Source organism: Spermophilus citellus (genome assembly GCF_964194105.1).
Source record: "Spermophilus citellus genome assembly, chromosome: 13".
Lineage (NCBI taxonomy): Eukaryota > Metazoa > Chordata > Mammalia > Rodentia > Sciuridae > Spermophilus > Spermophilus citellus.
Genome location: NC_138193.1, coordinates 110,586,643 through 110,611,862, shown reverse-complemented (window position 1 = coordinate 110,611,862; position 25,220 = coordinate 110,586,643). Strand labels below are relative to the sequence as shown.

General features: G+C 51.1%; 1 protein-coding gene across 2 annotated transcripts in view; it reads left to right on the top strand.

The window, feature by feature from the left end:
- The window catches only part of ASAP2 (ArfGAP with SH3 domain, ankyrin repeat and PH domain 2), a 157,319-nt gene that overhangs the window by 78,120 nt on the left and 53,979 nt on the right, over nt 1–25,220 (top strand). For both annotated transcript variants that reach the window (XM_081264242.1, XM_081264243.1), the window contains exons 4-9: nt 7,779–7,853; nt 9,317–9,366; nt 11,957–12,086; nt 14,161–14,246; nt 20,032–20,107; nt 20,304–20,390. In XM_081264242.1, the coding sequence (XP_081120368.1) occupies nt 7,779–7,853; nt 9,317–9,366; nt 11,957–12,086; nt 14,161–14,246; nt 20,032–20,107; nt 20,304–20,390 (504 nt within the window). The remainder of the gene's footprint in view (nt 1–7,778; nt 7,854–9,316; nt 9,367–11,956; nt 12,087–14,160; nt 14,247–20,031; nt 20,108–20,303; nt 20,391–25,220) is intronic.

Sequence of the window (25,220 nt, the reverse complement as noted above, 5' to 3'; positions counted from 1 at the left end):
AATCAAACAACAGCAGAGGAGGTAGAGAGGGAAGATGGGAGGGGAGGGGAGGGGGGGATAGTAGGGGATAGGAAAGGTAGCAGAATACAACAGTCACTAATATGCCATTATGTAAAAATGTGAGTGTGTAACCGATGCGATTCTGCACTCTGTATTTGGGGTAAAAATGGGAGTTCAAAACCCAATTGAGTCAAATGTATGAAAGATGATAAAAAAAAGAAGTGCTGCCCCGGCCCCGCAGGGTCAAGTGCTTGGCTTCTGCCCTGGGGGGAATTAAGAGGTAGGCGCCAAAGGTACAGCTGAGGCCAGAGAAAATACCTTCTGACCTGGGGCTTTGAAGGGGACGCATTTGAAGAGGTGCATTCATTCTTGGCTGATGCCTTGCTGCTCGTGGAGACCTGGGGGTTTAGAAGAATCAAGGGTCCCGAGAGTCCTGGGTTCTTGTGTGCCCCCTGTGTCCCTCCTGCTGGCTTCCAGCAGAGGACCGACTGATGTGCAGTTTTGTCATTTGTTCTAGTAGGAGAAGGGGGCAGAAGGTCCCTATTTTCTCTCTGCTCAGAACCTGAAGGATCAAAGCAGCCCGACTGCCAGAGAAGTGCGTTAAAAGCAGAAAGCAGGTCAGCGGCCCCCTCTGTTCTGGTGTGGAAGTTGCCAGTGGGTTCTTGGCAGCCAGCTGGCTTTGATTTTCAGTTTATGTTAAACATCAGGATTGGCATGGGCTCCTCCTATCAGAGGTGCTCCGCTGCCAGGGAGATGGTGCTGGGAACGTCTGTTCATTGGGTCCTCTGTGAGAGGTGTGCACAGGACCGTGTGTGTGTGCCTGTTTGTGCGAGCACATGTGGCAGATCAGGGCAGCCCAGGGGACGTCTCTTACTCCAAAAGTGGAAGTGGCCCAGGTGGCTTTCCTTTGAGAGTCCCCTCATGCACACGGGATAGCTGCTGTGCGTGCAGAGGACCAGGAGATCAGGGATGGCACCTTGGGAGGCAGCGCCCAGCCCAGCCTGGCCTGGCCTGACCTGTCCAGACGTAAGCCCTCCCCACATCTCTGCAGTGAGAAGAAGGGGAGAGCTCTGGCTCAGATGTCATCTTATAAGAAGGTCATCCTGACCACTACTCAGAAGTGTCCCTGTCCTACTGATGATCACGTCATCATGGTACAGTGGTGCTTAGACTGGAAACAGCTCAAAAGTCCATCATCAGGTGTCTGGATGAACACCTGTGGCATCTCCACAGATGGAGTAGTGAAAAGGAATGGCCACCCCCAAAACAGTGGCCTAAATGAGTCTCAGCCTCAGAATTGTTCCGAAAGAAGCCTGCTTGAAACTCTGGAAGACAAACCTTCCGTGGAAGCAGGGCTGGGTTGGTGGTTACATGGGGGCCGGAGCTAGGGGTTGAGGGATTTGGGGGATGTGAGTAGGTTGGGATTTTGGCCATGGCTTCATGGATATATCCACGTCATAACATATTTTATGCGTGCAGTGTGTGCAGTTTATTGTACATCACACCCCAACAAAGCTGCTTCAAAGAAAAATTGTTTGCTGACCACCTTGATGTCCGATAGGACTTTGCTGTGGAGGGAATGTCTGTCTTGCCAGTGTGACAAGCCAGCAGCCCCGTGTGGCTGTGGAGAGTTTGAAAGGTGCAGTGCAACTGAGGAGCTCGTTCCTAACTTGATCCATTCCATGCACATGGGGGAGGCACACACAGCTGGCCTGTCCTACCACCCAGCACACCTTATAGCCCTGCCAGCCCTGCCCCTCACAGTGGGCCAGCTCCTGGAGGTGAGGGAAGGCTTACGTATGCCCTGCTAAGATGCCCTTCACACAGACATCGGAGTGTGAGGTCTAAGTGTAGCTCTCCATCTGCTGAGGCCTGACAGGAGGGTTTGCCCAAGGTGAACAGGCGGTCACCTGGGCTTTCCTGTGAACCATGGGATCAGTCACCATATGCTCAAGGTGGAAAACTCCCCTGATCTCAAACCATTCCTTTTTTTTTTTTGGTACTGGAGATTGAATTTGAGGACACTCAACTATTGAACCACATCCCCAGCCCTGTTTTGTGTCTTATTTAGAGAGAGGGTCTCACTGAGTTGCTTAGCGCCTCACTTTTTTGCTGAGGCTGGCTTTGAACCTGTGATCCTCCTCTCAGCCTTCTGAGCTGCTGGTGTGCCACTGCACCTGGCAGTATTGTCTTTTTTACCTCCTAATTTTTCTCACAAAGCGGGTGTATTAAAATAAATTGCATGACACAGATAAAAGTTTCAGGTGAGATTCTTTGTCCACATTTTGCACTGTATGGAGACAAAATGGTCTTTGTAAGGAGAGCCCTGGAAGGTCTGTTCTTTTCTAAATTCTGGCAGCTGGAGCTGGATTCTGCCAGGGGTTTTAGGCTGTTCCTGAAAACTGGAGATCTGTGACTTGAGAGCCTGAGGTTCAGGCTTCTACACAGAGCTTTGGGCAAGGTCATTCGGCAAAGCAGCACTGCTCACTGAAGTCAGAAGTGGCCGCAGCACGACTCTCTGGGTGGGGCTGCATGTTGGGGCCAGCTTCAGGGTCCAGTGACCAGAGCCAGCAGGGCCAGCAAGCCTGTGCCCTGTGAATAGAGGCAGGACAGATAGAACTGGAGCTAAGGAACATTGAGGCCCCAAAGTGAAATAACTAGCAGGAATAGTGTGAAGAGATGGCTGAGCAGCTGCTCTACCCCGCCTGTCTGTGTGATCGCCTCTGGGATTAGCTTAATGATTTCATTCTTGATCCCTGGCAGTCCTGTGTGCTGCCTGCCCGATGACCCAGTCACTTTATTTGCACTTGTGAGATTGTAGACCTTTGCCTCTGAGTGACTCATCTTGTTAGACACGTCCAAGTGAACTCAGAAAAGCAGAGACAGGAAGGGGGACAGAGAAAGAGGATTGTTATTTTAAAAGATTGCATATTTGCTGGTCCATTGTTAATGGCAGCGATTAGGGGTTTTAACTTGTGTTGAGGTTTGTGTGCTGTCCCAAAAGCCATGTTATAGACTGTGCTTGTCAAAAGTAAATCCAAGCATGAGAGAAAGCTGGTGCTTGCTGGGTGCTGAGGAAGGGTAGGCTGCCCAGGGCAGGAAGTCCTTCTTGTCCATCGTAGAGGTTTCGGTGCTCGTGAACCGAGGCTGGAGCTGTCTGTACACAGGGACCTGCAGTCCTCGTTTGCTCTGGTTTTCATCTCCTGGCCAGAGCTGGAGGGTGCCTTCAGCAGCTGCCCTGCATGTTCAGTGAGGACGACTCCTGCCTTGCTGCCGGCCAGACCTGCTTGACATCTGGCCCTGTTCACCTGTTCTCCAGCCGGGTCGAAGCCGGGCCACATCCTGAAAGCTCTCCCTGAGCTCGTGCACTGTGCGGGTCACACAGGCAGAGGGCAGAAACGCCGAGGGAAAGGGCCAGGTGTCCTGGAGTGTGGCCGACTGCCTAGAGGAGCCAGTGGTGGGGTCTGCTTACATCTGTGACAGTTCCTTTAAGCAGACAGGCAGGCAGCTTCCTGGAGGCATGCTCACTCACTGCAGGTGGCACCCATTTCAGTCCAGCCAGCTCTCTCTAGTGGCCGGCTCACAGCCTCTTAACAGTTAACCTCTATAGCCTCAGCTCCAGGCAACCACTGCTCTAGTTTCTGTTTCAGTGATTTAGTTTTGATCAGGAAAGTAACAGTTTCCTATTTTGGCTAATTGGCATGACTCCAAGAAGAAAAATTGACCAAACGAAGCCCAGACTCCCTGTTGACCTGGCGCCCAGGCTGTCCCCTTTACTAATGCAGCTGCCTGGGCCCTGCCCAGGCCCCCATCAGCAGGACAGCATTTCCCCCCTTCTTTTCAAGGTCTGTGTCACATCTCTGCTCAGCAGATTTCTCCTGTGCTCAGGCTAAAAGTCATTTCTCTTCCTGGGAACTCCCTGCTTCCTAGGGCCCGTGGAGTCTCACTTTCAAGTCACTCACAGCAGCTCGGCCCCGTCAACGGTGAGTTCCTGAGGACTGAGGTTCTAATTAGTCTCCATCCCCGACTCCTCTGCACCTCCCCAGCCTCCTCTCCCTCCGCCACAGGGCTGCCTGTGCCTCCTGCAAGGCGTTCATTGCGGTCGTGATTAGCTGCTGAGTGTCCCATTCACATGAGACGGTGGGCCCTGTCCCAGTGTCCAGCCCAGGATGGTCACACCCATTGCTTAAGTAAAAGAAGGATGAAAGCAAGCCAGCTGAGTGTGGGTGCCCGTCAGTCACGTGCTCTTTGGCCCTGTGATGTCTTGCTGTAGTGCCAAGCTGTGCCCACCTTTGCCCCTAGTATTGGTAGTCAGAACCTGAGTTCTCATTTGAGGTATGCAGTGAATAGTCTCGAGGTAGATGTCTAATCCTAATTGCAACTGATGTGCTTTTTCCATGTTTAGAGAATCTGGTTTTTCCCACTCACCATGCATTTATACCCTCACATCCTCTTGGTGAAAAACCTACTGGGATTCTTCCTACAAATGTGGTTTTCAACCTACAAGCACCTCACTCCCTCTTCTTCCCATCTACCGTGCAGCCGCGTGGCTCTGGTGCCACCCTGGGCAGCTCTGAGCCTCCCTGCGGGACACTTTTGCTGCCCCCTTGCATGCCCACACCTTGTCCAAGGTGCCCAGCACTGGTTTCTGGGCCGGCCCAATCACTGAGTGCGGTGACTAAGCAAGGCAAAGTGATGGTGTGGACAGATGGGCAGAGTCTCACGGGCCAGAAACTGGCACAGTTTATCCTTCTTCCTAACCCTGGATCAGCCGGCCTGATTGCTTAAAACCGAAGTCATCCTGTCATTATGAGGAGCCACTGGTCTCTGTAGTGTAAACGTGCGCTCCGTGGTGTGCCTCGGAGTCGGGAGCTCTGTGTGCATGGACGTGTTGTTTTCTCTACAGGACAGGCGTCCTGCTTCCCTTACCTTTGTAGCCAGGTATTGCTGTCTACAAAACAGACTCCAGTAAACATGTGAAGGGTGAGGTGGTGAGTTTGCCTGGGCACTGGCTGTATGGTTCGGTTGACAGGTGTTACTAGAACTCAGGTCATGTCTGAAGCCGCTGTACATCTGTCTCATATTCGAGATGCTCAGAAGAATGTGAAAGTGTACAGGTTTGTTCCACCCATGCTTTTTGAGCATCCCCCTCTGGACCACGCCCTGTGCCAGGTGCCCTGTGCCGGAAGCTCTGGGCGCTTGGGACACAGCGCAGGTGTGTGCCCTTTAGAATGTGCAGTGAGGCCAGCGTGGTGGACGCAGGGGAGCCTGAAGACATTCAGGAACAGGACAGCACGGGGAGTTTCAGGAGGGCCCCTCCTGCTGGGGAGGCTGTGACCACTTCACAGAGACAGGGCGTTGGGGCCACTTGTGGTGGGTGTGGCTTTAGGCCATGAGGATAAAGCAGGCACGAGATGGAGCACAATCAGCAGGAAGCAGAGTTCAGGAGGCCAACTGAAGAAGAAAAATAGCAAATACAGGTAGAGTGCACAGGGTTTCAAGGGCATGGAAAGTAGTTCGTGTCTGTTAGGGACATGGCCCCAAGTGAGTCTGGCAGGGCTGTGCAGTAGGGATTGGTGCAGGCTGGTGGCAGGGATGCTGTCCCCTCTGTCCAGAAGGGGCACTGAGGCCGCACTGAGGAGACCTTGGACGCAGCATGGAGGGATGTTGTGGGAGGGCCTGGAGGTCAGAAGACTTGAGGGATGGAGTAGGGTGAAGCGTGGCCCTGAGCCGCGGAGCAGGGAGGAGCCCACACTGACTCCTGTGGGTGGAGGGAAGTGCCCACCGTGCAGGGACCGTGTGTCTGCTGCAGGTTCCTCCTGCGCTGGTCCACCATTGAAACCAGGTGTGCCTGCTCCTGGAGGTTGGTCACCGGCAAGGCCTCTGTGTGTCACCGTCCCTTCGGGTCATCCGCAGACCTCACCTTAAACCAAGCCTTTCAGGAGGAAGCATTCACCTCTTTGAGGAGCTGATCACACTGTGCCCTGAAGGAGTGCCAGCTACAAGAGAAATGTGGCTATTTATTTATTTATTTTTTAAATTTATTTATTTTTTTTTATTGGTTGTTCACAACATTACAAAGCTCTTGACATATCATGTTTCATACATTAGATTGAAGTGGGTTATGAACTCCCAATTTTACCCCAAATGCAGATTGCAGAATCACGTCGGTTACACATCCACAATTTTACATAATGCCCTATTAGTAATTGTTGTATTCTGCTACCTTTCCTATCCCCTACTATCCCCCCTCCCCTTCCCTCACATCTTCTCTCTCTACCCCATCTACTGTAATTCATTTCTCTCCTTGTGTGGCTATTTAATTCTGAGGCAGACGTTACCCCCCAAAAATCATCTCTGAAATGACACTTGTTAATTGATGAAAATTATTTGGCAGAGTTCTTTTTTTTTGGTTCTGTGGATTGGACCAAGGGGCTTAACCACTGAGCCATATCCCAGCCCTCTTTACTTTTTATTTTGAGACAGGGTCTTGCTAAGTTGCTGAGGCTGGCTTTGAATGTGTGGTCCTCCTGCCTGAGCCTCCCAAGTTGCTGGGAATACAGGTGTGCGCCACCCTCAGAGTTGGTTGAGAATGCAGCAGGTGCTGTTACGCACCTAACAGTATTTTCAAGTGAATTTTTGTCTGAAAATTGTATCCACCCAATGGTGTCTGGAAATCACATCCCATATTGCCATAAACATGGCACCTCAGTTTTATCTCCCTATTGAAGGTGATTGAACTAAAAATGGTTTCATTTGCTCAGTAGTGAGAGTGAATGCGAAGTCTGTGCCCCACCCCCCTTCTGCTCGGGGGGCCTGTTAATTGGAGCTGGTAGCCCAGGGTAGGCTCAGGCCAGGCCTGGCATGGGAGGACTTCACTGGAGAGGGAGTCTTGGGGGCTCAGGATGCGAGTCCCTGCCTGGAGGTTGTCCCTGGCTGGGGCTTTGCAGCTTTGACTTTGCTTGGGTTCAAGCTGCCGGTGTGACAGACTGGCCTGCCTGGTGTGCCCCGGGTGTCAGGAGGTGGATTCCACTGGTTTTGGTGCCGGCCAGCAGTCTCCTGCCTTCCTGCTGCAGGAGGAACGGGGCTCCAAGACTCTGCCCTTGGTCTCCTTCCTCCAGCTGCACCCCTTCACCCGCTCTCCCCCATGCTCCCCACACCTCACACACACTGGCACCCATGTGCACCCCACGCTCTCCATACACACTCCTCGACACACCCGTTCCTCCTGCACTCACCGACACACCCCTCGAGTTCACACTCAGCACTTACTCCTGGGCCTTCCCGGCAGACGGAAGCCTGGATTTGCCTCTCCTTTGGTCTGTCTCCAAGTGGGGAGCTCTGTGCACAGAGTGGGGAGCCTGAGAGCCGCAGGGGCATTCCCTTCACTCCGGTTCTTCAGACCAGGTCTGTTGTTGCTGCTTTCAGAGACATTTTCCTCACTGTAACTGCCTTTGCACAGACTTCAGAGCTGAACAGTGCAGGTTCACTATTGAGAAAGCACACGGCCTTTCGTTAGGTATGTGTAAAACACGCAGAGCTTCCATTAGACGTGTGTTAGGTTTGTGTAAAACACGCAGATGCTTTAGACAGGTATCTCATCTGTGAAATGGTGGTGTCAGGAGGGCACGGGACTGCGGAAGGCCCTCCACTCTTGTGCTGTGCTGGCCAGGTTTTCAGGGCCGTTTAGCCGTGACCAAATGCCCTCTCTAACATCTTGCTTACCTAGATTAAAAGGCAAACGGAGTAAGAATTTCCTCTTTGTTTTTGTCTTTTAGATTCAGAATATGAACAACATAATCTCCTTCCCTCTGGACAGTTTGCTGAAGGGGGACCTGAAAGGAGTGAAAGGGGTAGGACTCCATCCGGGTCTCGGGCCTCACACCTCCTGAAGTCCCAGCCTGGGTCATGGCCCCACAGGGCAGCTGCCACCATTCCTCCTGGGACAACAGGGCGCTTTTGCTTTCTCTGTCCTTTGGTTTGCCATTTGACACCACCTTTGGGCCAGAACATGGTGACGCTTGGCCTTGCTGGTCATCCTCTTGGTGCCACAGTCTTGGGGAGGGGGGAAAGCAAAGGGGAGCGAGGCTCTGTCGTGGAGACTGAGCACGGCCAAGCCCCTCGGTTAGCAGGGAGACCTGTGAGAAGCCTGGCTCTTCCAGCTGCCGTGCCACGGATTCACAGATGGGAAGGGACCCAGCCAGGACGGTTGTCCTGAAGGGAGGGTCGCATTCTCAGGGACTGGCTGGCTTCGTGTTCTGCGCCCTAGAGGCTGGTGGCTGTTCAGGACATGCCTGCCATGACGGACCTGCTTCACAGGGGCAGGCAGGGCTGGAGGGGGCTTGGCTGAGTTCTTGGGAGTCGAGTTCTTTGATTGACTCTGTGTGTGATTCCTGGGCATATCTGGAAGTCCTGGCTGACCTGTCTTGGGACTCTGCTGAGACTTGTTGGTGTCTCCCTTACAGAATGTGCCAGGAGAGAGCATTGCCTACCCTCCCTCTGGGGGCTGGAGAACAGGGCATCTGGGTTAGTCAGAACCACCAGAGGGAGGGTGCCCTGGGCAGGGAGGGGAGGCCCACAGTGGAAGCCGTGGTGGCAGCTGCCAGGGCGGGAGATTGAGGGGCGGGAACTGCCAGAGCACTGAGGACTTTGCAAGGCCATCGAAGGGCCAAAAGAAGCATTCCCAGTCGGGTTTTCCTCTCCCACAGAACCCGGTGAAGGAGGCATCGCCAGGTAGGAACGATCAGACAGAATTTTAAGGGTGCAGAATTTTTTGAGCCAGGCTGTCAGAGAATACAAAGCGTCATCTCCAGATAGTGCAGAGGAACCCCAGGGAACCTGGGTGGCTTTATATCCTGATTGTCAGGCTCAAGTCAGGGCTAGGTGTGTTAGGGAGATTCACATGCTAATGGGAAAAGTCAGAGTCTCCTTCTTTTAGAGAGAGGTACTGAGTTATTCCAGATCTTCTCTTTCTAGATTCAATTTTAGGATATACCAAGGGCAGAGAGAGTCAGGAGGGGTGACAGATGATGGATCAGTCCTGTTAACTGGGTGATGGGTACATTGACACGTCTCTGTACCTTTACGCACATTTGGCATCTTCTATAATAAATATTCTAAAAGGAGAAAGAAAGAAGTGCCAGCTCCAGTCTTATTAAAAGCTTGTGCTCCGGGTTCTTTATTTTTTCATGGGGTTTCGTACATCATTTATTACAGAAATTAATGTTTTGTTCAGGACTGGTCTAGGGATAAGGAAGTGTGTTTTGCCCAGAAGTTAATGATTTGTCCTGCTTAATTGCTGCTTCTCTGTTTACAGGACTTGAAAAAGCCCTTTGATAAAGCTTGGAAGGACTATGAAACCAAAATGTGAGTGTTTTCATTTTTAAAAATATGTGTAGGTGACTTGAGATTTCAATTTTAAATCAAGTTTGGTGCCCCCAGGGTCGTCTGAATAAACCTTGATCCAGGAAGGACACTGGAGCCGTGCTGCACGGTTCCTGATAAGACAGGTGCTTCTCTGGGTGCTTACTGCACTCGGGGGGTGGCCTCTTCCAGAGCCCTGTCTCTTTTTCTGTGGCATTATGGTGGTCATACGTGTCAAGTGCAGAACCTACCAAGGGAAGTCAGGACCATTCTCTCCAGGAGGTGTTTGTCTTCACATACTTCTCATTTTACTGCCATTTGTGATAGCGTTGCAGTTCTCAGACTTTGTCTTCTTGATGATTTATGAAAACCATCTGCTTTTAGCTTTGGGTCTGTGTTTCTGGAACACCGGCTCCTTGGTTTTAGAAAGATGCTGCAACACCGTTCTCCTTCTGCTTTACTTGATTACTTTGTCAGAGAAGAGCATGAAAGACGTCTGTCGGCTCTTCCACACAGACTGTGAGCTCTGCTAATGTCGAGCTCGCCCCTGCTGATGGTGGACAGTTGGGTAATGTTTCCCTCATTCCTAGGGTGGGGAGAATTGAACCATTGAGAATCGAGCTGGCCATTGTGGGGAAGAGGGGTTTCAGTTATTTTAAATACTGGAAAAAAAGAAAACATTTTTAAATGCCTCGTGTTTACTTTGCATAATCTCTGTGCCTTGGGATTGGAGACTTTTCTGAATGGAAATAGAAACTTCCATACAAAGCCATCTGGTAAAGTGAGAGGTGTTAGGAAGGAAGTCAATTCAGATGTGAATATAAGTGGGTTTTTTCCAAACCAGCTTTGGATGTCTTTTCAGTAGTGAAGGATCACAAAGATCAAAGTAACGAATACTCAACCTTTGATACTTACTCTGTTTATAGAAATGTTAAATTCCCACACAGAGTTGCTTGGATTCCAATTATGGCGTTTCACTAATGGTGCATGATGATTTCGGCTTGGGGGAGTGCTGAGCCCCAGGATCTTGAAGCTCTGTTCCACCCAGAGAGGCTCTAATCCATTGTCCCTGGCCCTTTAGCATTCTCCATCTGGACCCAGTTGGATGAGAGACTAGGGATCAGCATTCCTGCTTTACAGATGGTCTCCCAGTGGGAGGGTCTTGAGCCAGGGCCAGGAGGTGGGTCTGCTGCCTGGCATCCAGCTGCTCCTGTTACCCCCCTCAGCAGCCTGCCTAGAGATGCTTCTGTGCACAGCTGGACCGTGGTGTCGGGGGGGCTGCTGGGGAAGACTGTGGAAAGAGGTGTCTGGCCTGAGGGGAGGGTCCAGGAAGGGGTTAACATAACCTTCTGTGTGATGAAGACCACTTAGGGCAGAAGCACAACTACTCACACACACCAGAATCCGAGGAGGAGGGAGCAGCGCCCTTTTATCTTGAAAGTATCCTAGGCTACACAAAGGAGGTAATGCTTTACCCTCTAACGTGCAAGGTTCCTTTCCCAAGAGGCCTCATGGTGTGTAGTGGTTGGTGATTCCACAGTGAAATTAAGAGAGATGGCTCAGGTCTGCACTGTCTTGTTCCCTTGAGGGTGTCGGTGGCCTTGGAGTTGAGTGAGCCTGGTGCAGGGGCCTGGGGCCTTCCAGTCTGACCCCTCCCAGATGCCTGAATTCATTGAGCAGCATCCCTACCAAAGGCCTTCGCTGCTCACGTTCTTCTTTGTCCTTTGGATTGTTGAGGATGCACCTGCCCAGCACTAAGCGCCACGCTAAAGAAACATACTCTTCTTCTTGCCTCTTCTTAAACACTCTCTGCATGCACCCCTGCACCACCTCCTGTGATGGTGACCTCTGGAGGCCCACGCAGCCCATTTCATCTTTGAGTAGCCGTTAGGAAAGTGCCACCTGTCTTGAGGTGCACGCCTCGAGGCCCTACAGGAAGTGCCGCTTCCCAGGTCTGCCCGACAGCCCCTCAGATGGAGTGATTTCCGTTGGCTTTCTTTAGTTTCCTTTTCTCTAGAATAAGTATTCACAGTGACTTCCAGCCCTTCGTAGGTGATGTGATTTTGTGGCTCCTTTGACACTGGTTCTTCTCTTAGATGTGCTCCCACTGGTTGGTGCTAAAGTGCGCACTTGATATTTAGCTAATAAGCATTCAGCCTGAGATCCTTAGGACAGGGGATTAGAGCGGGAAGAAATCAGGAGGAAGTTTGTTTTCTTCTGCAGCGTGCACGCTGTGGCAGGCCAGGCAGGAGAACTAGCTGGCTACACAAATGGGGAGCGGGCCTGTCTAGGGAGAAGCGCAGTAGGGAAGATCGAGGTGCGTGCAGACCTACCTCCTCTGCCCAGGGCAGAGCCAAGCAGGTGCTTGGGAAGTGTGTGCTGAGTCAGTTGTGGGAAGGCTAAGTTTGGCATTTTTATGATGACAGTATTTTTTTTTTCCTTTGAGCATTAAGATGCCGTTCTGTTCTAAAATGTGTGCTGAGCATTCTTCTCACGGGCTGGCTGATGGACAGCTTCAGGACTGTCCAGTGCAGCCTCTGTGCCAACAGGCCTCTTGATTTACCTGGGCTTTTTTTTTCTCCCCGATATATAGAACCAAAATAGAGAAGGAGAAAAAGGAGCATGCCAAGCTTCATGGGATGATTCGCACTGAAATAAGTGGAGCAGAAATTGCAGAAGAGATGGAGAAGGAAAGGCGGTTCTTCCAGCTGCAGATGTGCGAGGTAAGGTGTTGGAACGGCAGGTCACCAGGCTTCCTGTGGCCTGCACCCCCACTGCAGCCTCCCCAGGAGTGTGGCTCCGACCTGAGGCTTCAGAGACAGGCCCGATGGATCATTGACCTCTGCTTCTGAGTTGACGGTTCATTTCATTGGGGGATCCTTGTCTCGTGGTGGGTAGGTTACTCTAGCAGCAACCATTTATTAAAAGTAGAGAACTTCTTTCTGGCCTCACATACATACTTTCTCAAACTTGCCTCCTCTCACTGGAATTAGCTAAAACACTTGAGGTGCTTTTAAATGATTTGTCTGGGTCCCCACAGAATCAGTGACCCAGGAGATAGGTGAGAAGGCAGAGGGAGCAACTTCAAGGCACTTTGTGATGTCCTGCCGCAGGGGCAGTGTGCTCTCCCCAGCTTCCCCTGCTCCCCCCTGTGCCCTGGGCTCACCCGTCCTGCGGCCTCAGCCTCACCTTGGGAAGGGGGAGGCACAGGACAGACCCTGGGAGCATTTCTCCAAGACCAGAGACCCTCCGACCACAAGAGCCGTTGCTCTCGAAGCCTTTCCGTTTCTGTGCCTTGCTTGTGGGTGTGCGGGAAGAAACCGCTGCCACCTCTCCACCTCTGCCACCTCTGTCACCTCTGCCACCTCTGCTGGGCTTCCTGCCTGCTCAGAGCAGCACGTCCTGTGAACAGGCTGCGGGGAGTCTTTTCTATTCCCTCTCTAACCGTTTATGATCATCCCTTAGAACGAGTTCCGGTAAGGAGGATTTCTGGGTCAAAGGATGCACCGACTCTAAGTTTTGATACACTGCTAAGCATTTGATTAAAGATGTATCATTTTGATATGTTGCCAGATGTCCATTTAACCAGGAGTAAATACCAAAAGGAAGGGGGAAGAGGCCTCATGGGCAGTTGTTTCAGAGAAAAGGGAATCTGTAGCTCATGGTTTCAGAGCAGTTTCCTGTCTATGGGGTGCACCACCCACCTGGGGAGCATGCGGATGTGGGCTTACTGTGTGTGACAACTGGGAGCCTGTGTGTCTCAGCAAGGGTCAACAGACACGCCAGGGCATTCTGTCTCAGATGAGATGTCAGAGTCCTCCTAACAGCAGAGGGATGGGGACTTAGTGGAGTCCTTGTTCTGTAAGCCTTTAGGGAAGAACAAATGTATTTCTTGATGCTAGTTTTATAGACCCCCAGGGCTTTCTGATATCTTCGTGGTCACTAATGAATTCTCCAAGTTAAAAATGGCTTTAATTAATTTCAAAGAGATGTGTGTTTTATTTTATTTTTTTAAATTTTTTTTTTGCTTTATCAAATTGCTTTATTGATTCTTTGAATAAAAAAACAGCTGAGATTAAACAGACAATAAAGGCAAGACTAATGAACCTGATTGTATACGTGAACATTTTGGCAATGCATAGTGTATATCTTGATACAATTAAAGCCAAACAAAGTTATTTAAAATATTTCTATCTCCTGACCAAACACATTTCTGAAACTATTTCATTTCAACCAGACCAAAATTCAGAACTTTTAAAGGCTAATTTGAAATCATGTTCCCTAAAATTATTATTATTTTTTTTATGTTTTATTTTATTTTATTTTTGAGATGTGTGTTTTAAACAGTCATATTTAGAGGGAGTATCTTGGGGTCAGTGACACAGTGCCAGGGGTCTTAGCGGCAGAGTTGTAACTGTTAGTGTTGGACGGTGACCTGCCTAAAGAGAGGGGCCTCAACCCCAGCCTGTGCACAGGAAGATCCAAGATGGTTAGAAACCCCATCTGTTCCAGTACCTCCTTCCTTGCAGCCAGGGCAAGGCTGTGCCTGCAGGATAAGGGCAGTGTCCTGTTAGCAGGAGCTCCTGGCTCTTGATCATCTAATTATCCGCCTGGCAGAGCGTTCACAGGGCCTTACTGTGGAAGGAGCCTTAGTTGTGGTGTGCGGAGGAGTCAAGTGGGCTCTGCTCATTGTCACGGACCTCTGAGAAGTGGAAGAATCGACCTATCTCCAGAAGCTCCCATGAAAGCCCCTCTTGGGCTTCTTCCTGTAATCGTCTCTCCTTTGTTTCTCCACAGTATCTGCTGAAGGTCAATGAAATCAAGATTAAGAAAGGAGTGGATTTACTTCAGAATCTGATCAAGTATTTTCACGCCCAATGCAAGTAAGTCCCTTTCTTTTTCATGATGTCATTTGAATGTTTCCCAGGGAGTGGTAGCATGCAGTATTGTAGGTCATTTAGGAATCCCCAGTCAGAGGAACCAAGCACCGGTATGTGCTGTGTGAGTGAACCTGGAGAACCTGGCACATAAAGGGGGACAGACACAGAAGGCCATGTCCTGTGTGGTTTGGTTTCGACAATTCAGGAATAAGCAGATTCATAAAGAAGCAGATTATGGTTGCATCAGCCTGAGCAAGGAAGACCTAGGGGATGATTGCTAATGGGTACAGCCTTGCTTTGGAGGGGTAATGAAAAGTTCTGAAGTTGGTGCTGATTGAACAGCTTCATGAATATACTAAACCCACCTTACTCTCCACTTTAGAAGGGTGAACTTAATGGTTTGGTAATTATATCTCAGTAAAAAGTAAAAATATGTATACAATATTTTAAAAAATCCACAGTAGTTCCTAAATGTCTTTATTTTTGCTCTTTTTGTGTTGAGGAGCAAATTAGTTTATCTGACACATGATTTCGGATGTTTTTAAGAGAAATGAGATGATGTTGATACAGTGTATTAAATTAGGAAAAGTCTTTCCTTTATTATGATATTATAAGGCCAGGGACCTTGATGAATGAGGGAGGGTGAGAATAAGAAAGAAGGAGAAACTTCATGTTTAACCTCAACTCGGCCCTTCACCAGCGGCCTCATCACCTGCTTCTGCTCCCAGACCCCAGTTGCTGGCAAAAGCAGGCGTCTATTAACAGTCGTTTAGGCCCCTGGCTGTTCACTCACTTGACCGACAGACGAATCCAGTGTGTGCTGTGTCATGTCCTCTGTGCTGGGGACAGGAGGACTCCTTGCTCCAGAGTCAGGTCAGGGGTTGAACTGAAAAACCGGATGTTGATGAGTGTTCTGCAGTGTAGGAAGGTGAGACCAAATAGATAGAATAACCCAGTTTAGACAGAGACTCAGGGTGGCGTATCTTTTCTCCTTTTCTGTGTTGTTACTATTAGATTCTCCAACAGTCAGAGCACTGTGCCTAGCACATAGCAGGTACTCAGATATTTCTTGGATTAGGAGACTGTGTTCTGCAATCTAAAGGAGCCGGCAGGTGGGCAGGGAGGGACGGTCCAGGGAGCGCTGGGGTCTGAAGGCAGGAAAAGGCCAGGTGCCTTAGGAGTGGGGAAGGAGTGGGGTGGAACCAGAGTGAATGGAAAGACCTGCACGTGGACGGCCTCGGTGTCTCCTGAGGTTCAGGATTTGACCCCGGGTGTTGGGATGCCCTGGAATGGTTTTAGGCAGAGGATCCATTCACATGGTGCTCCTGTGTGTGCCAGGCCCTGTTTGGGTTGTGCTGATTCAAGAAGCCCAGAAGCAAAGCTCTTCTGCTGGTGACTGTATGTTCCACTGGTGGAGCTGCTCCAGAGGCCCATGCACGGACCCCGGATGTGGCTGGGTCAAGGCATGAGCGGGGACAGGGAGCAGCTTCTGGAAGGAGAAGCCAGAGGCAGGACCTTCGTGTGGGCATGCGGCTCCCATCCTGGTGCAGCCAGAGAGGACGGTGACTTGTTGGGCGTAGCGGGGGTGGGAGGTGGGACTACCTTGCGGAATCTTTTGGAGGTAGAATCGCCTGTCTCCATACCTTCCCCAGACAGGCTGTGCCCAGGCCGATGTGCCTTTTCTTTTTTCTTCTTTTTTGGTAATGGGGTTTGAGTCCAGAGGTGCTGAACCATTGAGCCACATCCCAAGTCCTTGCTTTTTCTTGTTTGTTTTTGAGATGGTTTCACTAAGTTGTGGAGGCTGGTCTCGAACTTGTGATTTTCTTGCCTCTGTCTTCTGAGTCACCGGGATCACAAACACCTCACCACACCTGGCCCTACTGTGCCTTTTGTGCACACATCGCTCCTTTCCCTGGAATGTTGTCCCGTGCCCCTGGACCCTCCCTGGCTCCTGCCCTCTCCCGGGACCTGGCTCCTGGACTGTGAGCTCCTCAGCTGCATTCTCATCTCTCAAGGGGACACGTGGCTTCTCCTGCACTACCGTGGCACCCTCTGCACGTGTCCTTCATGGCGTCCTCTGGTCTAATCTCTCTAAGAGTGAAGGACACCCTCTTAGGAGGCTCCATGCCACTCACTGGGTCTCCCTTGGGACAGGGCACGGGTGCCTGGTACGGGTGTGCAGCAGGGCCTCGGGCCGTAGCCTGAGCTGTCACCACTCTCCGTGTAGAGAGGACAGCTCTGCTGGAGCAGCTAAGGTCGGATGGCTGGAGTGTGTGCACAGGTGCTTGTGCCAGATTGAAAATCTAGAGACCGTCCCAGAGGGTGAGAAGACCTTGCATCTGTAGGATTTTCAAGATGAGCTCTTTGACAGACTCATTTCCTGTGACACGTGACCGCAACATGCAGATCCCCCCTCTAGGTCTCGTTTAACCTGGTATGAGGCGGTTTAGGAAGTGGGTCGCTTCCTTGCTGATATTTTTAGGAAGAAGCTATTCTGGGATTTCCTTTTTTTTCCCTTTATTTTGCCCAAACTATCAGTTGGGTAGCAACAGACCCTTGTGGAAAGTGAACTAGTTGGCCTTTTATGGGCATAAGCTCAGTGACCTATTAAAATAAGAATCTTCCGTTACTTCCTTCTTCAATCTGTGTGTGTGTGTGTGTGTGTGTGTGTGTGTGTGTGTGTGTGTTCACTGCATGATCCTAAATCAGTTACGTTGCTTTGACTTTTTAAATTCATATTTGCGGATAAAACGTGGAGGCTGAGACTCTGCTGTGGCTCATGGGGGATCTGGGCCTGTGGGCGTTTCACCTGTGGGAGTCCTTCATGTTCGCTCACTGAAGTTCTCATCAACCCTCTTGGCCCAGAAGCCCAGCTTTGCCCGAGGAACCCTCCCTGCACACCGGCCACTGGAGGTGCATGAGGCCACCATGTTTCACTGAGGTCCTGGAAGCCATACTGGCTTGTCCCAGAGAAGTACTTGAATGTGCATGAGTTGTTTTTTAAACTTGTTCTGCTTTTCTCTGTTTTTAAGAAATACTTCCATGTTCTTTGTCTTTCATTTCACTTAAGAAAAGAATTTGCATCTCTGCCTCATTCCTGGATTTCCTGAAAGTTCCTCTGTCAGCCTGGGCTGCTACAGAGGGAGGGTCCGGTTCTCCAGTGGAGTAGGCAGCCTTGGAAACCCTAACTGAAACCCAGGATGGCCGGGTTCTGGCAGGTGGACTGAGTGTGGAGGGACTTGCTCTTCCAGCACGTACCTCCCTGCTGGACCCATGACGCCCGCTGTTGTCCCATGAACTAGGGGCACTGAGTTGATCGGACTTGGTCCACGGTCCTGGAGAAGGTTGTTCTCGAGTGAGGGAAGGGCAGACCTTCAGGGAATGAGGAACGAAGTGTGATGTTAGACTGTGATCCCTGAAGCCTGAGGGTGGGGCGATTTGTCACGTGCTATAGGGCCAGAGGAACGCTGGAGATCATGATCACATCTAAGCAGGTGCATTTTCAAGGCTTGAAAATCTGGCCAAGCAGGCTGGGAAATGTGCGATCAAAAACAAAACTTGATCTGATAATTGTCCATGGCTTAAGTTCCTTGACTAAAACTTAGAAAAATGTTAATGGGCTCCACTTAGGAATAATCTGCCAGGGACGTGTGCTCAGGAATGCCATGGTGACCAAGCCAGCAAGGCAGCCCTCCTGCTCCTCCCTGGAAGCTCCCCCTAGTGCCTGGCTGCATTTTGAGAGTCTACCCGGGTGCCGCAGCATGCCTCATATACGGAGTTTGTGGAAAGATGGGGTTTGAAAACCAGAGTGAGGAGGTTCTCCAGGTGGAGGCAGATGGTGAAGTCTGGGGAGGCCGAAGTCCCCACTGTAAATCCAAATTTACATCGTTCTTCCGAGTGGATGTGCATTGCGATGCTGGAAACAGTCGCCGTGAGGAGAGAACCTTCCCTGAGCCCTTGGCTCCTCTCAGGGTTCCCACCTGGGGGACAGTTGCCAGGCTGCGGAGGTGCCAGGGCAGAGCTCCTGTTCCGGCTCCCCAGGGCACCTCTGCCGCTAACCTCCTTAACATTGTTCCTGTTCCCAACCCTAGCTCTCTCACTCATGTTCTCTCCCTCCCTTCCTTCCTATTTTATAAGAATTTGAAGTGATTAAAGAAATAGTTACATAACGAAAATTTGTAAATAAAACGTTAGAATCATCTGAGTTCAAGACAGAAGGGAACAGGACAGTTTCTCATCCTGCAGCTCTGCAGGGCTTCCAGATTTCCTCTGCAGCCTGAAGGCACATCTGCTCCCTGTCAGCCCTGGTGCTGGGAGTGGGAAGTGCAGAGGTGCGCAAGACCTGGCTTTCCTGCCCTAACTCTGGGGAAGGCACCTGGGTGGGTCTCTCTGACGCCGTGGCTACGCCAGAGGCATGCACTGTCTTCAGAAGAAGATGAGTTAGGTGAACTAGAGGATCAGGAGTATGAGAGCTTGTGTATATCCAGAGAGAAAGGTGAGAACATCCCAGGCTGTGGCCCCTTCGACTGGCTGCAGTGATTTGCAGCTCCCACGGCATGCAGCTCCTGCCCTTCCTTCTGGCCGTTGCGGACCCGAGGCCCAGCAGCACCCTTCTGTGCTGTTTTCACAGCCCACGAGACACTTGGTGTAAAAATGGTCCCATGGGGCCACTGCTGAGTTTAAAAGGCAGAAACATCACCTGAGAGGAGCAGAGGTGAGACCCACATCACCTCCTGCAGGTAGTCTCCTGGGGTCCGGCGACAGGCAGAAGCTGGCAATTTCTCCTCTTCTGTCCCTCCCTGCCTTCCGTCCTGGAACTTGAGACGTAACGGGAGAATCACATGGTAGATAATCACACTTCGAACACACAGTTGCCAGTGTGGCACACGTTGTGAAGCGAAGGACAAAATGCCGAGAGAATATACCAGGAAGAGCCCTTTTCAACATGGACACAGCTGGGTGGAACAGGCGCTGCGGGCAGAGGCCTGAGGCTTGAAGAATTTGGTGGCCATGGGGGACAGAGGAGGCCTGTGGGGCTGCCACTGTGTCTGGAGGCCGCAGGGCCAACCACATAGGCAGCGCAGGGTCGTGTGGTCCAGAGCCTGTGGGGAGGCGGCCTCCTCATTCCCCAGCAGGGTCCCAGGCAGCTGGCCTGGGGCAGGCGGCACTGACCTGCTGCGCGGGCCCTGCCCACGCCACCAGTGACCTCACAGCTTCCAGCTCTGCGCTTACGACCCTCCTTTTGCTATTTGACCTTCAGTGCTCCCACCTCGCTGTCCACTCTGTGGGTGGAGTGGGCGCGGCCTGTGCCTCAGAGCTGCCTGTTGGTTGGTTGGTTGGTTGGTTGGTTGGTTTTACTGTGTTCCTTCTCTTTTCCACGTGGCCATTGCTGTGGAGGAAATTCTCCCAGTCTCACTCTTGCAGCACCCTGCGGCTTTTTTCCCTTGGCCACAGATCCTTCCATTTAGGTGCTCACAAGACTCTGAATCAAAGCTCTTGCTGCCATTTTCAGTAGAGTCCTGTTTCTCATCGTCAACCGAAGATCTCAATTTATGTGGGTCAAGAAAAATCACAAGTGCTCAGGCTAATTGTAGTTCCTTTCCTATTCTTCTAGTTTTGGGTGTCCTTTTATTCTTGATTTGCCTGATTTTAAGTTTCTATTCATATAGACGTTTCCCCCCGGAGTTAGGTAATGATGCCAGTCATTTTTCTTTAAAGAAGTTTCTCTCCCTCTGACAAGGTTATTTTCTCCTTTATGAAGCACAATCTGTGTTTTTTCTTCCCCTAGTTTTTTCCAAGACGGACTGAAAGCAGTAGAAAGCCTCAGGCCTTCCATTGAAACCCTGTCCACGGATCTGCACACGGTGAGCAGCCCCTCTGCCTGTCCTGTGTGCCATCTGGCCTGAGCACGCTGTGCCACCCAGCGAGGGGCTGCCCCACCCTGCCTGATGGAGGGTGGCCTGGCATCCCCCGCCGTGGCTGGGGAGGGTGTGGCCCGCAAGAGGAGCGGTCACCTCCCTGCTGCAGCCTCACCTCTCTCTGCTCCATTTGGCTTTAAAGATCAAGCAGGCCCAGGATGAAGAGCGAAGACAGCTGATGCAGCTCCGCGACATCCTGAAGTCAGCACTGCAGGTGGAGCAGAAAGAGGTGAGGGGATTTAATTTTGAAAGATTGCTATTTAGGTTTCGGAGGCCTGGGGACTGAGGGGTGGGAAATCCTGGATGCCAGGGATTCTCCGTGGCAAGCAGCACTGAGCATCTCGTGTGTTCTTTTAGTTTTGCCAAAGCATCTTCTTTGTTTTGTCCTGGGGGAGGCACCACCATGGGCATTGATGTAGGGTGGGCCTTCTTGCTCCCAGTGGCCAGCTGGCTGTTTCTTGGGGCCTTTCTCATGTTGCACACCTGCCACTTATGCCCCTGGACCTCTGTGGTTTGCTGGCCCTGACATGTCTGGATTCCTTGGGATGGAACAGAGCAGGTGGCTGCCTGGGTTCCTTCCGGCCCTGAGACTACTCTGTAAGATGCGAGGAGTTAGCTTCTCTTAGGGCTCTGTCCTGAGGGGCACATGTCCATGGTCTGTCCTGTGTCACCTGTTGTGTAGCGACAGCTTTGTATGCTCCCTCTAAATTTGTATTTTGGGGGGGCTCATGAAAAGAACATTGGAGGTAAATTTTAAAGGCAGTTTTGTGATGTGTTTGCTACAATGTGGATATTACAATGTGAATTTCTTTTTTCCTCGAGTCACAGAGTCACTGTGCTGCCCAGGCTGGCCCTGAACACCTGGACTCAAGCAGTCCTCCTGCCTCGGCCTCCTGAGTAGCTGGAATAGAAAGTGAATTTAACATAAACCTTCCTTCTTGTCAATAAAGGAATGTGTCTAAATGTCCAGTAGGTTTTGGATAAATAACCATTAATCTGCTTAACAGAGCAGAGCATTCACTGTCGGTGTTTTGCTGTAAGATCTTGTACTATAACTGAATGTTGTTGTTTTTCTCCCAAATGCACTTGCCTTTCGTGACCGAAGTCTAGGAGAGTAAGTAGCTCGGTATTTTAATAAATCGGAGGGGTTTGCATGTTTTGTTTATGAACTTCAAAATCCACGTTTCTTCCCCACACATCTTACTGGCTAGTAGCACTTTAAATTTTAACCCTCCTCTTTCACTGTAGTAGATTTTGCTAAAGGCAAAAGAATTTCCATGTACGACATGGTAGAGTGGAAATGTTCAGAGTTGCTGGTTCTTCTGTGAAGAGGGAGCAGCTCGCCCCCACCCGCCTGCAGTTCTGCCATCACGGCCTGTCCCTCTTAGACTGACGCCTTCCTGCAGCTGGCTGTGGGCAGCTCGGTGAAGCCCCTGCCTTCTCTGCCCTCCCTCTGTCACATGGGGGTTGTCAAGTGAGAGGCCAGCAGGGTGATGCTGGAACTGCTGTCAGCGTGGTGCCTGCCTCTCAGTCCAGGGGACGTGGGTCCTAGTGACTTGATCTCCCCAAACATGTGTTCTAAGCACCAAAAGAAAGGAAGGCAAAGAACACGGAGCGCAGAGGAAACCGCAGTCTAACTGTAGGTACAGGAGGCAGGGCCAGCCCGGGGGCAGGAGCCCATCAAGGCCTTGGTCTGGGGCGTTGGTGGAGTGGTCAGAGCTGAGGAGGAGGGTCAAAAAACAAAGCCCAGGTTTAAAATGAGGAGGAACAGCTGGGTCAGCAGCCCCGGCCCCGGCACCTGGCAGGAGCTGTGTTTGCTCTGACTGCAGATGGAGGCTGGGGAGAGCTGGCCGTTGCCAGAGCTCTATTCCCTAACAGCTTTGCAGAAAAGTATGAGAGACCCGCCGACACAGCCACAGTCTCTCAGCCTTTATCCTTTGGTGGGTTCTGTTGGCCAGTCTGCCTGTCCTGCTGGCCTGAGCAACTCAGAGGAACTTTCTTTACTTTGTTCCATGTCCTCCAGGTCCCAGGAGCTGGCCGCGCGTCCTCCAGTCAGTCTCCTGGCTGTGACTGTTATGTTTCCTGTCCATCACACTTTGCACTTGGGTTCATTGGACAGTCCATGAACACGGTTGCAAGGACTAAGCAAATGTGCATTAGTTAAATTTCCTCATTTTGACATGGTTTTCAGGATTCAGGTTCCAGCCTGTGTTCCTCCTCTTAGTGGCCAGGCACTGAATCCTGGGCCTTGCTGTTGAGGCTGTCCTTCCTTCGATTGGGTTCTTCTCTGTGACTTACAGAGCTGGAGGTGTTGTGTGGCTTTGATTCAGCATTGTGAAAATTCTGACTGATGTGTGGTGATGGTTCATGGAGGTGGGTGGCCTGCCCCAGGACACTGCCTTGATGGGCGCGCAGGGCCACTGCTCCTCACTTTCTTCCGCCAGCTTCAAATTCCACTATATTGGAAGGAGTGAGGAACGCTGCCACTACAGCACGGTGGCTCAGGCCATTCTTCATCACCCTGTGGCTGGGCTCTGGACCACGGGATCATATGCCTTTATGGCGTAAGTCACAACTCTAAAATCACCTGCCATTCGGATTTTGCTGAAGGTATTTTTCTGCTCTCTGCAAAGAGGATACTACTCTTTGGGTTTTCCATCATTTTGTTAGGAAAATTTTAAGACTTACAGAAAAGTTGAAAACCGGTGTGGCGTGTGCATGTATGCACCCTGGCATTTGACATCGGGAAGATCCTCTGCCGGGTTAAGCCCCTCAGTACTGCTGGGTTTTGGGTGAGATCTCTCCCTGCCAGCCTCGCCTCTGCCTTCCCATCACCTGTGGGGCTCTGCTGGGATGGACCCATGCGATGCTGCTGAGTCCCTGCTCTCTGACCTTGAGAATAGCCCAGCCTGGGCTCCTGGGGAGATGCTCGGGCTCTGGTTTCAAGGTTTAGAAGCCCAAGTGCTGAAACCACAGTGTTTCCCCACTCTGCAGCCCTCACCAGTGGCTTCTCTCTCTCCGTCAGCTCTGCTTCTCCTTTTCCAGGTTCCCTGTCTAGTGGGATGTGGCTGGACAGTGGTGCTGTCTGGTGGCAGAGCCCCCACAGGGCCATAATCTCCCCCCGACTCTGGCTTCTGGATTTGTGAACCCTGAATCTGGCCTTATCATCAGCCTCTGCCAGGTGGCCCCTTACCCGCCTCTCCTGCTGAGCTGGTGTCCTGCGCTGGCCTTCTTCTCTGCCACAGTGGAGGGCACATGCTGCATTGATCCTGTGGTCAGTGACCCTCTCCTCCACACTCAGTGCAGGCCCCGCACACCCCCCAGAGGAAGAGAGGTGCACTTCTCCCCTCGTCAGAGCTCACAGTCAGGAGGTGGAGCCTTTCTTCATGATGAGCTGGGAAAGGCTGTTGCCAGGTCCCCTAGAGGTCACCTCCAGGATGCTGGAGCAATTGGTGCTAAAGCAGGTTCAGTTTTATGCCAGAAAGATCTCAATACTATTTTTCTGAGTTTTAGATTTTACATGATAGTAGCTTCAGTTTGCCTGCGTGTTTGGACAGAGTCAGGGAATGCCTGGTCTAAAGAATACAACAGAATCCTGTCTTCCTTGAGGTGTGGTGCAGGGTCCGGTCCTGTTGAGAGGTGGGCGTCCTTCATCCTGCTGCTGAGACCTGCCAACGGTCCTCACTTGGGCGTGTGGCGAGGGCTCCCAGCAGCCTGTCATGACTTTCCCATTGATTTTATGCAGGCTTTTTTCCCCGCTTCCCAGGTTGATAGACATATTTCTTCGTTGTGCAGGCAGGTCTTTTGACAAGGTTTATTTTTAGTTTTTCGCAGAGTCCTACAGGTGAGCAGTATTTCTGTTTCCTCTCCATACCTTGCTCCCAGCACTGTTTAAAGCTGGGCTTGCTCTGCATTCCTGGTGCTCTGGGAGAGCATGGGACCTGGGACCCTCCTCGCCCCACAAACCGGCAGCTTGCCTTGGTTGCTCCAGGAGGTCCCCATGGAAAACAAGGCCCTTTCTCCCAAGTGGGGCCTGCGTGCTTCGGCCAACTGTCACTCATATGGAGCAGGCCTTAGCACACCACTGATGCTCAGATGAGGCTTTTTGTTTTTTCAGAGTTACTGTATGTACTCTGTAGAGTTTAAAAAGTCAGCCTGGACGTTGGCGTTTATGGATTGGAAGACGTGGCATTGGTGCAATGACAGTGAACTCCAATGATCGAGTGTGATTGCCATCAAAAAAAAAAAAAAAACCTCAGTCAAAATCCTGGCTGTCTTTTTACAGAAATTGACAAGCTGCTTCTAAAGTTCTTATGGAAATGCCAGGGACCCAGAATAGCTAAAACCATCTTCAAAAAGAAGACTCACACTTCCTGATGTCAGAACTCCCTTCGGGCTGTAATCATCCAGGCAGGGTGGTATTGGCATATGGGGGACAGATCAACGACACAAAACGAAGCGTCCAGGAATAAAGCGTCCCTCTGTGGCCAGTGGGTTTTCAACAGGCATGCCAGACAGAGGGGAGAAGGGAGAACTGTTTATAGGGGTCTTGAGGCAGCTGGACGGCCACAAGCCAGAGAATGCTGACGAACCTGCTGCGTGCCCTGACCAAAAGTTAACCCGGCATCGAGTCGACGGAGACCCAAGTGAAAGAGCAAAAGTTATAAAAGTCTGAAAAGAGACTTATAGGTGTAGATCTTTGTGTCCTTGGATTAGGCAGTGGTCTCTTACCCATGACTCCTAACAGAAGAAGCAGTAAATTGGAGTTCATCAAAATTGAAAACTTTTGTGCTTCAGAACTCCTCTTTCAGACTGTCATGTGTCCAGGCAGGCTTGTCCCAGAGGTCTGTAGTGCCTTGGGCTTCAGTGAGTCTTTTGCCTCCGGCTGCGGTGTCTGGCCCTCCGTCCCTGCATGGCGGCCACAGTTCCCCCTGCCTCTCCACGTCTTTCTCTTGCTGTCCCCTTGGCCTCGAGGACCCTCCCTTACTCTCTGCCAGCTTTTGCCTGCACCTTTAAGCTCACTTCTTCCCAACTCTTCCTGTGATTTTATCCATTTGAT